The 14,358-nt window shown below is 35.0% G+C and overlaps 1 protein-coding gene across 1 annotated transcript in view; it reads left to right on the forward strand.

Annotated features, from left to right (window-relative positions):
• The window catches only part of PGR (progesterone receptor), a 41,974-nt gene that overhangs the window by 12,537 nt on the left and 15,079 nt on the right, over positions 1-14,358 (forward strand). The window contains exons 3-4 of the mRNA XM_075140099.1: positions 4,759-4,875; positions 12,805-13,107. Of these exons, the coding sequence (XP_074996200.1) occupies positions 4,759-4,875; positions 12,805-13,107 (420 nt within the window). The remainder of the gene's footprint in view (positions 1-4,758; positions 4,876-12,804; positions 13,108-14,358) is intronic.

Raw genomic sequence — 14,358 nt, forward strand, 5'->3', positions numbered from 1 at the left:
TAGGATGATTTTATAGGAAAGCATTGTGAGTTAAGAGTGATACAGGGAGGCAGAATCACATATGGGAGAGAGGAAAAGTACTTTTTTTTTCAGTCAGGAGGATCTGAGAGTTTGCAAACAAGTGCTTTGCTTTTGTGCAGGGTGGCAGCGGTTCAGCACAGATGCATTACACAAATAACTGATTGCTTGCATCTGATACCCCTGGCGCAGATAAAGCCTTATGTTTTCCATATTTTGCACATCTGCAAAATCTCTGCAACTCATTGGTTTACTCGAGTGATTTTAAGTGACTTCCAGCATGTCAGTGAGCTAAGTTAATAGTGCAGTTTTTAAAGACACTGTGCGTGCTACTTCCAGCAGTATTTGGATTAAAATTTCTTGGTGCTGGAGTACGATCTGTGCAGCCTTACTGATAGCAAAACCTGTGATCATATTTGTGTGTGTGGACCATTAGCATTTTGACCACTTTCTGATATAAACCTGCCAGTATAGCAATAGTCATTACAGTACTTGAAATTGTATTTGCCTGTTTGCGTTAGGACTTCCACCTTTGCTGACACAAATAGACTTTAATGGATGTTAAGAAAAATGCTGTCCTACAAGAATCTGGAACATATGAGTAACAGATGAAATTGTCTCTGTATTTTTCTCCATATTCTCAATCAAATCTAGGTCACAAGCTGACATGTTAAGAGCGAGCTACAATGTGCTCTTTCAAAAAGAGGTGAAAAGTAGATGTGTATAGGAAACTTAACATTGGGTGAAGACTTCTGAGAAAGTGGCAGTTGCCAGAAAGTTGCCAGATTCATATTTTTGTAAGAAACACAAATATCAATCTTTACTTTCTGACCTGTGCTCTAGTGTTTAGACTACTATCCTGTTTTTTCTGGGTTTGTTCCTGGTTATAATGACAGTAGTCATATAAAAGATACTGAATGACAAGCTACCAATTGAACAGGAATTTTATCTTGACAGGGGTCTTTGGATACTTCATTAGTATATACATTTAATATAACTGCAATGCTCACATATTGAAAAAATATAGATGATCCTAAAGACTGAGATACAGCAAATGTATTTTCAAATAAATGTTTTAGCATCCCGTGAAAACATTCCAAACAGCTTCATCTAACGGAATATTGTCCCATAATTTTGAAATTAACCAAATATCTGGCATGTTTTCCATTTCTTACATAATCTGTCCTTCAGATGGTTGCTGCCACTTAAATACTAATGTCAATCAAGTAGCAGTTTCTCAGAACCCAGCTCTGCACAATGGTAGAAACAGTTTCAGATGAGAACATTGACTCAGATTTATCTATAGATATGAGATCAAATCAGATGACTGAGATAATAAAAAAATCCCTGACAGAAGAGACTATGAAAAATACTATATAATTGAACCTTACGTGTTTTCCAAATAAGTTGCAGCTGAATCAGAATGAAAGGAATACACTTTGGGATGGGAGGTGTTGGGGAGAGATTGGATAGAGGTGAGCGGAGTGGAAAACTCACATGAAGGTGTGATTCAAGCTCAGGATATGACTGTGGCTTTTTTATAGTCTTGAAAACAAGGAAGTGGTTGACAGTAAGAATCAATAAGTCCCTGAGATTTTATCACCATAAGCTCATGGGAGGGTTGGGTTGGCAGGGTTTTGGCTGCTTCTTGCTGCTTTTTTTTTATGCTAGTATCATGGAAGAAATAAACTAGGTGAAGACATAATAAAGATTAGGTCATTGGTCATTATTAGTTTTTTAAATAGGATTTATGAAATAAATAGGAATGAAATAGTATTGTCTTTTTGAAGATCAAAGCAAATTCTTACTGTGCCTAAATTCCAGTAACAGACTTCATTTATTCCATGATATGCACTGGACAGAGAGATTATTTAATCTTGTCTAATCTTAAACTCTAGAACATATGAACATTGAGGAGTAGTTTCCATAATTGTGATTCATTTACAATTTGTTTTGCAAATGTGAAAAATTTTGTCAATCTTGGATTTATAATAAGCAGTTTGTAAGTTGTTATGTAATGATGAAGTAATTAATGCATTTTCAACTGAAGTGGAAGTTAGATCTACTGATAATCCTAAATTATGAAGAGGTTTTTAAGACCTGTAGTTAAACTTAAATGTGTAACTGTAAATTTAAAATTTTAAAATGATGTATTGCACCCTTGATTTGTAATGCTTAATCTTAGATGCATAATATTTAAACACTATTGTATAAATAAGACAGGCTATTTAAATGTGTATCAGTATAAATCAAGCTATTAACTTCTGTTTTTCCAGATAATTTCCTGTTCCAGCAGGAACAGTGTTGGCATTACTGCTTCTACGTAAACTCCTTAGCCTCCTTTAGCAGTTAGAGCACACACTTGGGTGTTGAGTATGCGAATCACATACTGATATCAAGAGCGAATTCTAAATACTGACATCATTCTAGAACGTATAAACATAAGTGTTCTCTGAATGCTTGAAGAGTAATATTTCATGATGTGGCATTGGCTTTGGTAGATCAGCATTTTTCTGTGTCATTATAGGGGGAAAAGTACAACTTGAATGCCTATAGCATTGTATGCTGCTTGTGAACGTTTACTGCTGTACTGGAAATACATAGTCCATTTTTCGGTCTTGCAATGGACATGGGTTTATGGACTCAGACCATGTGTGTAGACTCAAAGGATTCCCTAGAAAAGAGGTCCAGAAGAGGTGCCTTTCAGGGGACCAAAGAAAACCCCCAAAACCAAGACACCCACAAACAAAACTTAACCTACACTTAAGTGTTGCTTTGTAAATTAGCTGTATGTTAAAGCATCAGAATGCCACAGTGCAGAGATAATCTGACGCTTTATAGATTTCAGTTAAACAAACAGAGTTTTAAAACTGTTGTTGCTTATCAAAAGACTGAATGCTTTTGTAACTAATAAAGGCAAAGCAAAACGAGAAAAAACTGCAAATAATCCCAAGGAAGACTGTTCAAAATAAGTGGTTTTTTTTGCTGGTCTGCTGCCAAAAGCAAGACAGGTTTTTATTCATTTGGTTACTTTTGGTAATGTTTCCTGTAAGAAGGAATCCAGGATTAGAATTAATGGGAAAAAGTAAATGAGAATTTCTTCTGATTTACTGCATTACTAAATACTTTTTAAATGCCAGGCAATGCGTGAGGCAACTGTTTTTATTTACCCATTGTTTTCTAAAATAAAAAGAAACTGTTATAAAAACGAGTTTCAGGCAATCAAGTTTCTTTCACTAAAACCAAACAAGTTGTTCTTAAAAGTATGGGTAAGAAGTAAATTAATTATCTAAAAAAATGTTAGCACAGAAACAAATACATTGGTTTAGCACTAGCTCTTTGCTTTTGTTAGAATGGAATGTTCTTCTTTCTCCTGCATTTTCATCTGAGGATTCGTTTTCAGTTTATCTTTCTTCTGTGAAGAACAGTTATTGGTGAACAGTTGTTCATTTTACCATATGCAGAGAAAGAACAGAATAGGGTTACAGAGAAAGCTGAATAACAGCAGCTGAGTAGAATAATCATCTCAGATTTGTTTGCTACTGGTGATATCAGATGGCTAACTCAGAGTAATACTGATCTAGAAATTAGTGAAAATTTAGAAGGTTTGGTATCGATGTCTGTTATATTTGGAGGTCCACATCCGCAATATTCCATGACGGAAGTATCCATGATATTGGTACTTCTGTAGTTTGTCCATACTTTTTTGATGCACTTTGTTGCTCTCAAAATAAATACTTTTTTTTTTTGTTTTCACACTTTCATGCTAGGTACTGGTAAGACACTGAAATGAATAGAAGATTATGTGCACAAACAGGCAGGATTTTAAAGTTACAACTTACAGGGTAAACCTGGGCTTAACTTGAAAGGATATGTGAAAATTAGCTTTGATTTCTTCTTACTTACATACTTACTTAGCTTTGTTTACTTATCCAAAATTAAAATCAATCAGAGAAATTATCATTATTATACCAGAGCATAAAAGTATACTTTTTAAATTCTCTTCAAGTGAAATTGGGAAGGATCGTTGAAATTTGTGTTCAAAAAAATGTCAGGATATCAGCTGAATTCAATTTTTTGCTCTCCTGGAGGCTAATTTCATAAAAAGATTCCATTTTAATGCAGTAATGACAGGCTCTTCCTAACCGAGTCCTTCAGAATTAAACAATAAACTAAGAGCTAACTTAAACCAAAAGTTATAGCCGCCTTCTGTTTGTCCTTTGTGGCTGCATTGGCTGCATCTGTTCACCTGGTATTTCAGCAAGTCCAGGTCAAAACTGCTTCTCCATCAGAGGTAATTAACTCTGCTTAAAGGGCTCCTTTTTGCACTGCCCCAACTTCTTCATTCAGTCTTCTGTCAGAAACTCCACATCAATCCAAGCAAAATTTACTTAAGTTCTTTAAAATCAGGAACAATAACTTAAAAGAAAAATAAGTTTGAAATAAATGAATTGGTCTGTTGTCATGCTTGATTTACTTAAGAAATATCTATAGTACAATAATTTAAGCAGTTCATACTGTCTGCTAATTATTTTGGAATTTCGTAGAGGGGGAGTTTCACTCTTAGGCCAAATAAATTATTATATTTAATTAGTAACACATGATTATTTGAAAGTTAGCGTAAAATGAAGAAGTCCTTTAATGGTTCAATTCTCTGTTATTTTTGGAACATTTATACACAGAAATAATTTTGTCATGTTAGAAAACATAGTATTAATCCTGTTTTTCTCTTGCCTACAGGGCAGCACAACTATTTATGTGCTGGAAGAAATGACTGCATAGTTGATAAAATTCGTAGGAAGAACTGTCCAGCATGTCGCTTGAGGAAGTGCTGTCAAGCCGGTATGGTCCTGGGAGGTGAGCTGCTTTACAAATCTGAGTCAGAAAAATAGGCAGTCAAGAACACTACCTTCTATCTGTTGTGTTTAAACATTACTTTGATACCGAAAAGGAAAGAACCACATTAAAATGTTATTTCTGGAAGAATTACCTGATGTTTTAAAATTCCTTATAATTTTTCTTTAATGAGTCTGGAAATCCTGAAACAAAAATACCTTTCTTAAGAATCTTTCTCTCCTACTGTGTACCCTTATACTCATTTTCTTGCAAGGGCAGGAATTGTGTCTTTGGTGTATATTTATTAATAATTTTGGATCAGAAAATTTGATTTAGGTAAAAAATAAAGAAGCAAATTGAGATTGACACTAAAATCAGGAATCAGTACTATCCCCTTCTCTTTTCTGTTGTGCTCTCCATCATTGCTTTAAGTACATGTCAACAAAATTATATCCCCCTGTTCCACTGAAGAGGGCCAGGCAGTGGTTGCATCAACACTACAGACTTTGCATACTAGATGCTGGGAATTCCCATCTTTCTATTAATTCTTGCTGTAACCGATTTGCTTTTTTTATGTAACATTAATCAAAATTGAGCATTATGCCTTTGAAGACCTACAGGAAGAAAGTGGTGTAGGATCAGGTAGTCACATGGCAAGTTTTGCTGTGCCAACATGCAGGAATGATGCATACTTTTCCTGGTTATTTTTCATATTTTTCATGAGAACTTTAGCTATATAAAGTTTTGGATCATCACAAAGCTTGAGAATACAGGTAAGACTATAAAAAAATGGCTATATAAAGATGATAGAATATGTTCTCAAAGGGAATTAAAAAAAAAGGAAGGACAAAAACCTGATTTCTTTCTAATATAATTTATTTTAGTGCATCAAACATCTCTTTCTCTGCATTTTATGTATTGGTTTTTATCCCTGAAGGAAGAACTGGGATTATATACTGTGCATTAAGTTCATTATCTTGCTAATCTGTGTTCATTCATAAGTTAAAACATGTATGTACTTTTCAGACTGACATTTCGATTGCACAGCTGTATGCTTTAAGCTCCTGTAATATTGTATGGAGTTGGAGTATTCTGCACACATGGCCATTGTGTCATTCTTACATTTTATACTTTTAACGGTGTTATAAATCAGTAGTTCCCAACCAGTGAGGAGCTGTTGCTGGCTCTCGGTACTTCATCTTCTGTAAGCGACAGTGCTGCAGCTCCAGGGAACAGCAAGCGGGATGAGAGGAGGGAGAGGCGATGCTGCAGTATAGACTGTGTTCTGTGTTGTACCCCTGAACCTCCCTAGACCTTCAGTGCTGTCTCTCCTTTGAGTCGTCTTCTGCAAACTGCATCCCTCTCACCCCACAGCACTGGAGATAGAGTAACGAGAGCCATCAATCTAATTGGTGTTACTGTCTCTCCCTCTTTCCTGCACCTTAGTCAGTCAGTACTGCCTCTCAGTAAAAAAAATGGAGCATGTTGGTGGCACTGGACTGAGGGAAGAAGGACGAAAGAAAGAGACCATGTTCTTTGAATCCTTCTCAGAGAAAAGCGGTGTTTTAGAGCTGGGGTAGGAGCGCATTAAAGAAACAGTATTGCTACAAAGGCAGACTTTTCACCCTGAACCTGAAGGATTGTTTGCCCAGGTGACAGAAGAGTCCCCCGGGTTTGGAAGGGGAGAAAACCAAGGAGGCTGGGGTCCAGAGTGGGCTGTGGAAAATGTGTGATAAGAATGGAGACTTGGGAAAGGAGGAGGTGGCAGATATAATGTCTGTCTTGTAAAGTTTGGGGCAACTTGTAAGGTTGTCTTGTGAGGTTTGACCAACTTGATCTATGAAAGATGTCCCTGCCCGTGGTAGGGAGGATAGACTAGATGATCTTTAAAGGTCCCTTCCAACTCAAACCATTCTATGGTTCTAACTGGTGTAAATTAATACAGGCAAAAATTCATTCCTGGCTGTGAGTTTTGCACAGCCAAGAGTTTGATGATGATCTAACCTGAATTTTTATGTGTGATAGCCTGGATAATACCAATAAGTAAACTCCAAGTATTTTAACATCGCAAGCAGCACTGTTTCAACAAGCAGAAGAGTGTGTGATGACTCACTAGTATCATCTAGTCCTTTTGCTTTGCCATTGTTCTGGTTAGTAATTCTACATAGGAAAAGTAGCCAGAAGGCTTGACTTTGTTCTATATTTTGCATACATTTATGGATGCTAGTTTTCCTAGTATTTTTTAATATGTATATTTTGCTCTGGATGTAGGTACCTAAAACAGAAAAAGTTGGACGCTTTTGCTAGCAATACTTACGAGATGATATGTCCTCATTAGTGTGTCCTCATATGAGGATGTTATGTCCTCATACTTGAAACCAAAACCTGAGGATAAGGGTGTTCTGACACTTAGTTCTTTAGCATCATGTAGGAAGAGAGTAAAAACTTCCTCTTTCTCTTTGGATCACCTTTTTTCTCAGCTAGTACTAAGCAAGTGTGAATAGTTTCTTTGTATTTAGAGCTAGGTTGTTCTATCTAGCCAGTTTGTTGTGTTGTTTAGTCCTTTTCTAAACATACCTAATCAAAGCTGTCTTCCATTTTTTGAGGAGACTGTTCCAGTCTAGTTCCTCTAGTTCTCAGAGGGGCATGGGATCTCATCAGATCTCTGCCCTGATATCCCCACCTACCCCATCTTCTGGAAAGAAGTGTTCTGGCAGCAAATAGGAAGAAGAAAACATTGAGGCAATGGAAAAAAGGAAATATCAAATGGAGCCAGGACTGTGGCATCTCTAGTTTTTTCTTAGCTGCATCAGGTTGAATAGTGATGTTAACCATTCAAGTGGGATTAGGAAGCTAATTATTCTATGCAGATTGAAATGGAGCGCTTAATACTGAAAGGGGAAGAAAAGACAAACGTAGGCAAAAAAAGAGAGGAAAACTAGAGTGAGATTATATTATTTGTAAATAAGGATTTAAAATTCAGAACAACAAAAAGACTCAAGGTAAGCTTTTAACCATAATATTCTTCCTACTGTTACTGTCATCTTTCTTACTTTTGCCTTTCTGCCATTTCTTATACTTCCTTTATTGTATCACATGAGCAATATTTCCTACCCATGACTTGCCGAGCTGATAACACAGTATGATTCATATATGGAATACTACTGAGCTTAGTTAATTTTCCTCAGGACGTAAGTGTCCATAAACAAATTTCCAATTTGTGGAACAAATTACATACTTAGATACATCCTTGAATATTTTTGACTAATCAGAATTGTCAATACTTTAAATCTTTTCCTGTGTTTACAGCCTATTATATTTTAAGATTTTTTGTGCATTTTCAGGTTTCTGCCATTCAGAACTTACATAGATATACTTTTGTTCTTTTACTCCTGTTACTTAGTTTCTTAATGCTAGCTTTCAGTTACTAAATGCAGACCTCAAATATTGCTTAATCAAGGTGAGAAAGACTAAGATTTTACAGGATGTTAACTATAAGATTCTAAAGATTCTTATTACAGTGATTAAATTAAATTTACTGCTGGGAGAAGTACACTTATCTTGCACTGAATGTTACTGAGTGGCAACCATATAGGTAGAGAATAATATTATATTACATTGACAACAGTTCCATTTTCTGACCCTAATTTCAAAGCAATTAAATGAACCTGAATTGTTTTAAAGTAAATTGTAGTAAGTTGTAAGTAAATTATAGGATAGCAACAAATAACTTTAGTAACTGTTTTCACTGTATGGACTGTTTTTTCTTCCTTAATATATACAAAGAAAGTATCAATGAAAACATATATTTCGTAATTCCTTAATTATCATTCTCTGTGGAAGTGTTAATTGTCTTTGAGTTTTATCATCTCATAACTGGACATGTTAATTTATCCCCTTTCTAATCTTCTACCTAATAAGATAGCAGGTAGCTGTGTCAGGTCCTGGAATAAACAAATACCTAGCTTTTTTATTTCCCATCAGTGAATCTAATTTTTCCAGGCTGACTATCACAGATTCCTTGTTCTGCTGTATTGCTAAATTATCGCTTTCTTCATTGTTTCAGTCAGCTTTCACATTGCAATGATTACATGGAGACAAATTTGAATTAATCTTCCAGGTAATATTTTCTGAGGTAGCATCAAAGGGTTTATTAAAATCAAGATCTATTGCTTCTGCTTTGCTGCTTTGTTTCCTTTATTTTGTGTACACCCTTCTAAGGTGTACATAGCTTGTTCTCGTATAAAAAACATCAGAGCATAGTGACCTTAAAGTCAGAGCCATAGTGTTCTGTCAAGAATAAATCATTGACATTTTTCACCTGATTACAGGACACGGAGAAAGATAGTGAGATAGACTTTTACTAGAAATCCAGCCATTTTAATATGAAATGTCTACTATCAGTAATGTTTGATTGGCAGTATGGTTCTGTATACTTAGTTAAAAGAATATTAAAATACAGAATTATGTATTAAGGAGAAAATCATAATGTATTTGATGATGAGATTAAATAAATTTTATTTTTTAAATTTCTTTATGTTTTCTAGGTACATGTAGTACACAAACACTATACACATGCTATTTATAGTAATCGGGGGTAAGGGAACTGTGAGTACTAAGAAACTGCTTGATGGTTGGCTATCTTAAAACAAATTAGTGAAAATGTCACAAAGAGAAGGTGTGCTGTCTAAATATGCACAGATAGGTTTTAATATTAAGATGAATAGTTGCCAGAGTGGATTAGTATTCTTTACACATTATAGGACTAAGTGGAGACATTTGTTTATCTTACAGCAGGAAATTATCTGGATATTTTTGTAAGCAGCAATTGAAAAACTAAGCTATTGTCACATCTCTGTTGTATTCCATATGTCCTTAAGAGTTCAAATTAATTTGACATAGTCTCCTTGTCGTAGATGGGAAAGTTTGCTGTGAGTTATTAGTAGTCACCTCTCCAGTACATAGGTAAAAAATGGAGTTGCTTTACTGGTGGCTGTTAAGCAACATAATTAGAAATAAACACATAAGCAATTCTGCAAGCCAATGTGACATTAATTCTGATACATTTAACCACTTGGAAACATGGGTACTTATTAACTACTAACATTTCCATGTGATAAGCACTCTGTTTGGTTTCTTTCTTTGCTTGTTCTCTGAACTGTAAAAGTATCTGAAGCCATTATTTCAGAAAATACCTGAAATTGTTATTTATGAACTATCAAATGCATTGTTCCTTCTGTTTTCCTTCATGCCTAAACAATACTTACTGGGAAATTCCCAGCATGTTTAGGACTATGTATAGCTTTATTATGATAGAAATTGACCCTAGGTCTCTTGTCATAATATATTGTCTATTCTTTTGGGGTTTTTTTGGTTTAGCTGTAACATAAGGTGTAAGTTTGTGTTTTGTTCTTTACTAAGGAGTCACTAATGAGAAATATTTGTATTCTTACCACAAGTGATAAAACGAGCATTAGATTGTCGGGGCACTTCGTACTGAGCTAATTAAACTCACAGTTAAGTTAGTGATAGTATGGCCTCTGACTTCACTGGATGATAAGTGTTACTGAAGAGCCCATCACTTGTATTTATACTATCAATAAACTGTGTTTCTTGAAATTTTGTTTAGTATACTCCCTTTGGATTTTAAATACTTTTAAAATTTAAATTGAAGTTTTGAACTTTTGTGTACAACTTACTTTTTCGTATGAAAGAAAAAAACATGCATATTTATGATGGGATAACACTTTTTTTTTTTTAAAAAAAAGCAGATTTTGGCTTTTTAGATTGTGTTCATCTGCTCAATCCTGTCTGGTTCACAAACAAGAGGATTGATTCTGCCTCCAGTTATGCCAGTGTACATCAAGAGTAATTAATTTAAGTAACAGAATTTATTCTGTATAAAATATTTAGAAATAACGTAAGAAATTTTCCATGTTTGATGTATTAATCTTGCTTGAAGTTATGCTAACCATGTACTAATGAATGTTTTGCAAAGGTCAATTTAATTCTCTAAAGTGTCCATCCTAGGTCTTCCAAAATGGAGACACTGGATTTTCATAAAATTTGCTATCTTCTATGATAAAGGAGCACCTGGAGAAAATGGAATAGGCATGTTCCTAAGTAAAGCCATTTTTGTTAAACCTTTCTGTTTTAGTGTGTAGTTTGGAAGACAGGGACTTCCCAAGGAGTAAAGTAATAGATGAGTCTGACTATGCTAGCATCTCTCGATTCCTTGCATAAACAGTTGAGAAAGGATTCAGAGCATGTGGTGAAGTTTAGGTGTGCTTCCCTACTCCAGTGTCCTAGGGCCTCTTTGGTACACTGGTTGCTTTCTGACAGTGCGGCACTACTTTTAACTAACATAAAAAGAAGGCAGTAAGAGATGGAGAAGTCTTCGTCTCCTTCCTTTAGGATGTGATAAGCTCCCTTGTCTAATAAAAGCACTTGTAAATAAAAGTACCATTTTCAAAAGACAATTTGATATGCATGTTGTAAACTGGATTTTAATTCAACCAAATAGATGCATAATGTTATGCTTCTGTTACCTTTCCCCTCCTGTACTTATAAGTGGTTTTTGCATATTGCCATTTTATAATGCAGTTTCTCAGTGTTTTAGCAATTTGATAGGCATGATTTTTCTTTTCATCTAGTGAAATTTGGTGCATCTCTTTTTCTATTGTTAAAGCATGCAACACGTCAACAAGTAAAAATAGTTATGTGATTTCTATGCTTTCTTGGAGCAGAACTGTCTCTTTATTGTTTTTTTTAAGGTTGAAACATGTAAACTTTTTATTTTTCTTTGTTGGCAGAATGATTTACCCTTTGTTTGCAGTCACACTGCATGTCTTTTACCGTCCCACTGTCATCTAAATCAGACCATAAATACCAGTATCTTTGTTGTATTTTTTGTTTATTATGACACCCTTTTTTCACTAGGCAAAACTTGTTTGGCAGAACTGAGGAATTTAATGATCTGACAGGGTTTTCATCACCTTTGAGGGTCTATTTATAGTGCATATGTTCCATGCAGCTACCTCTACATGGATTTGCCTTTTTATTGAAATATGTAATATCGTAAGATGTTACTGAGGGTTATTGTCTTTCAGCCTCTGAAGGTTTGATTTTCTCTGTCTATATGGTGCACCTCCAGACTGTTTCCATGAAAGAAATTTGAAGAATTGCTACCTAGAGCTCTTTATGTTTGCATAGCCATACCAGATGTAGTATCTGTGCTTATTTTGGGAAAGCAGTTCAACTATTTTTTTTTTTTTGTTAGTTCTTCAAACTACTGCAGTATGGAATTGCAAATACTGAGAAAGAGAAATTATTCTCTAGAAAGTGAAGAGTTTTGTAAGTGTTGACATGTGGTTTTACAGCATTTGTTGGCTTTTCACTCATCCCCCTAATTCCATTTTCTTTCTGGTAAACAGGAGCAAAATATTACATTACAGATCATCAAAATAGAATTTAACCATGAGACTGAAATGCCTTTATGGAACTGGAGGAAAGGAATTTCTCTGTGTAGTAATTAATTACTAGCATTTTTGTTTCTGAGTATTAGGGAGAAAAAAGAAACAGTATCCTTAATTAACATTGAATAGAAGCTGGATTGTACAGCCAGCTGGCTCAGCTGTCGGCATATGATAGAACAGTGGGAACTGAACCAGAAAACACTTCATGAGGTTACTGTAACCTAGAATTCATGGCAATAATTTTAATGGGTGGGTGCCATTCGTCTCTTACTGAAGGGAGGAGGATATGGAGGGAGAAACTCTTAAGAATTTTCCATGATTATTTCTTAATTATATAAATAGTCAAAAATAGAAAACTTACTCAGACGACAGTTCTAGTTTCTTTTTATAGAATAAAAGTGTAATCCAGCACTACTGGAAAATATTAATGTTTCTGGTTAATTCTTTTTAACGGATTAACAATTTTCTTTTTCAGGTCGAAAATTTAAAAAGTTTAACAAAATTAAGGTTGTGAGAACATTAGATGTTGCACTCCAGCAGCCAGCAACCCTTCAGGATGAAAGCCAATCTCTAACCCAAAGGCTGTCCTTTTCTCCAAATCAAGAAATACAGTTTGTTCCCCCAATGATAAGTGTTCTACGAGGCATTGAGCCAGAAGTTGTCTATGCTGGTTATGACAACACAAAACCCGAAACACCAAGTTCCTTGCTGACCAGTCTAAATCATCTTTGTGAGAGGCAACTTCTTTGTGTAGTCAAGTGGTCTAAATTGCTACCAGGTAATAGCACTTCTTATATGTAGTGAATTCTAGATAAGCAAATATGACATAGGACGAGCAGTCAAAAGAGAATATTATTGTCTGCCTGTTAATTAATTCTTAACAAATTCTAAAATTACTAACCTTCCACTCATCAGATAATATATGCACTAATCAAATACATTTTAATAGGAGGGCTCTCTTAGAAGAAAGCATCTAAAAATGTAGACTCACCCCAAAAAACAACAGAAGCCCAGAGAGTTCCTATATGTGATCGTTATAGCAGCCCTTCCACCCTAACCCCTCCTACCCTATTATTCATTCTTTTGTTATGAAAAAATGGTTTTATTTCTGCATATTCTTTATTCCTATTCTTACTAAAATAAGTTTTTGAAAGCAACAGAGAAAATTTGTAATAAATAGTACCAGTTAGGACTAAGCAGCTCACAAATAGACTGGTAATGAGAAGTAACTGAATTTATGAAGATCGAAGACTGGGTTCCAAAAAAAATCTATGTTATGTATATACATGTGCTGCATGATCATAGGGGCCTGATCCTGGGATATATAAAAATCAATATATTGACCAGAAAGCCTGAAATACGGTTTCATGTGAGCTCAATTTGATGCTTCACTGCTGCAGGAAAGGATAGTCCCTATCACTGCTCTTCCCTACTGCAGCTTGTGCTTGTGAGACCTCTTGGTTGAACTGATTCATCTCATTAAGTGAGAAGAAAACAAACCTTTTTTTTTTACCCTCTGTAGTTTTCTGATGGCTTCATGAGCTGAACCAGTTCACTGAGGGGTGGCATGAATGCCAGAGCTTGCTTGAAGGAGGTAGCAGGACCACTGCTTTCAGTGTCAGGAAGCTGTTAGATTGACTCATATAGTTCATAGCAATCTTTAAAGTTATCAAAGAGCAAAAGTTATCAAAGGCAAACACACAACTGAATACTCTTCTCTTTAGTTAAATGCAAGAAAGATATTCATATGTGGTTGTTTATTGTATTACAAGTGTATCTCTTGTTAAGAACACTGAAGTCCAAGCTATCTATATTAAATAAGGGTTGGTTACAGTGATCATGTTACAAACTGTCATATTTTTACCAAAGGAAAATGAGATGCATTCCTATTTCCTGAAATAGTCACTTCTGACTGCTAAAGTTAATTTTGGTTTGATCATTTCAAAATATTGGATCAGAACAAAAAGGCAAGGGGTTAACTATCAAAGTGAGATAGCCAGTTATTATAGAAACTTCACAAACTTCTGAG

Source organism: Calonectris borealis, chromosome 1 (assembly GCF_964195595.1).
Source record: "Calonectris borealis chromosome 1, bCalBor7.hap1.2, whole genome shotgun sequence".
Taxonomy (NCBI): Eukaryota; Metazoa; Chordata; class Aves; order Procellariiformes; family Procellariidae; genus Calonectris; species Calonectris borealis.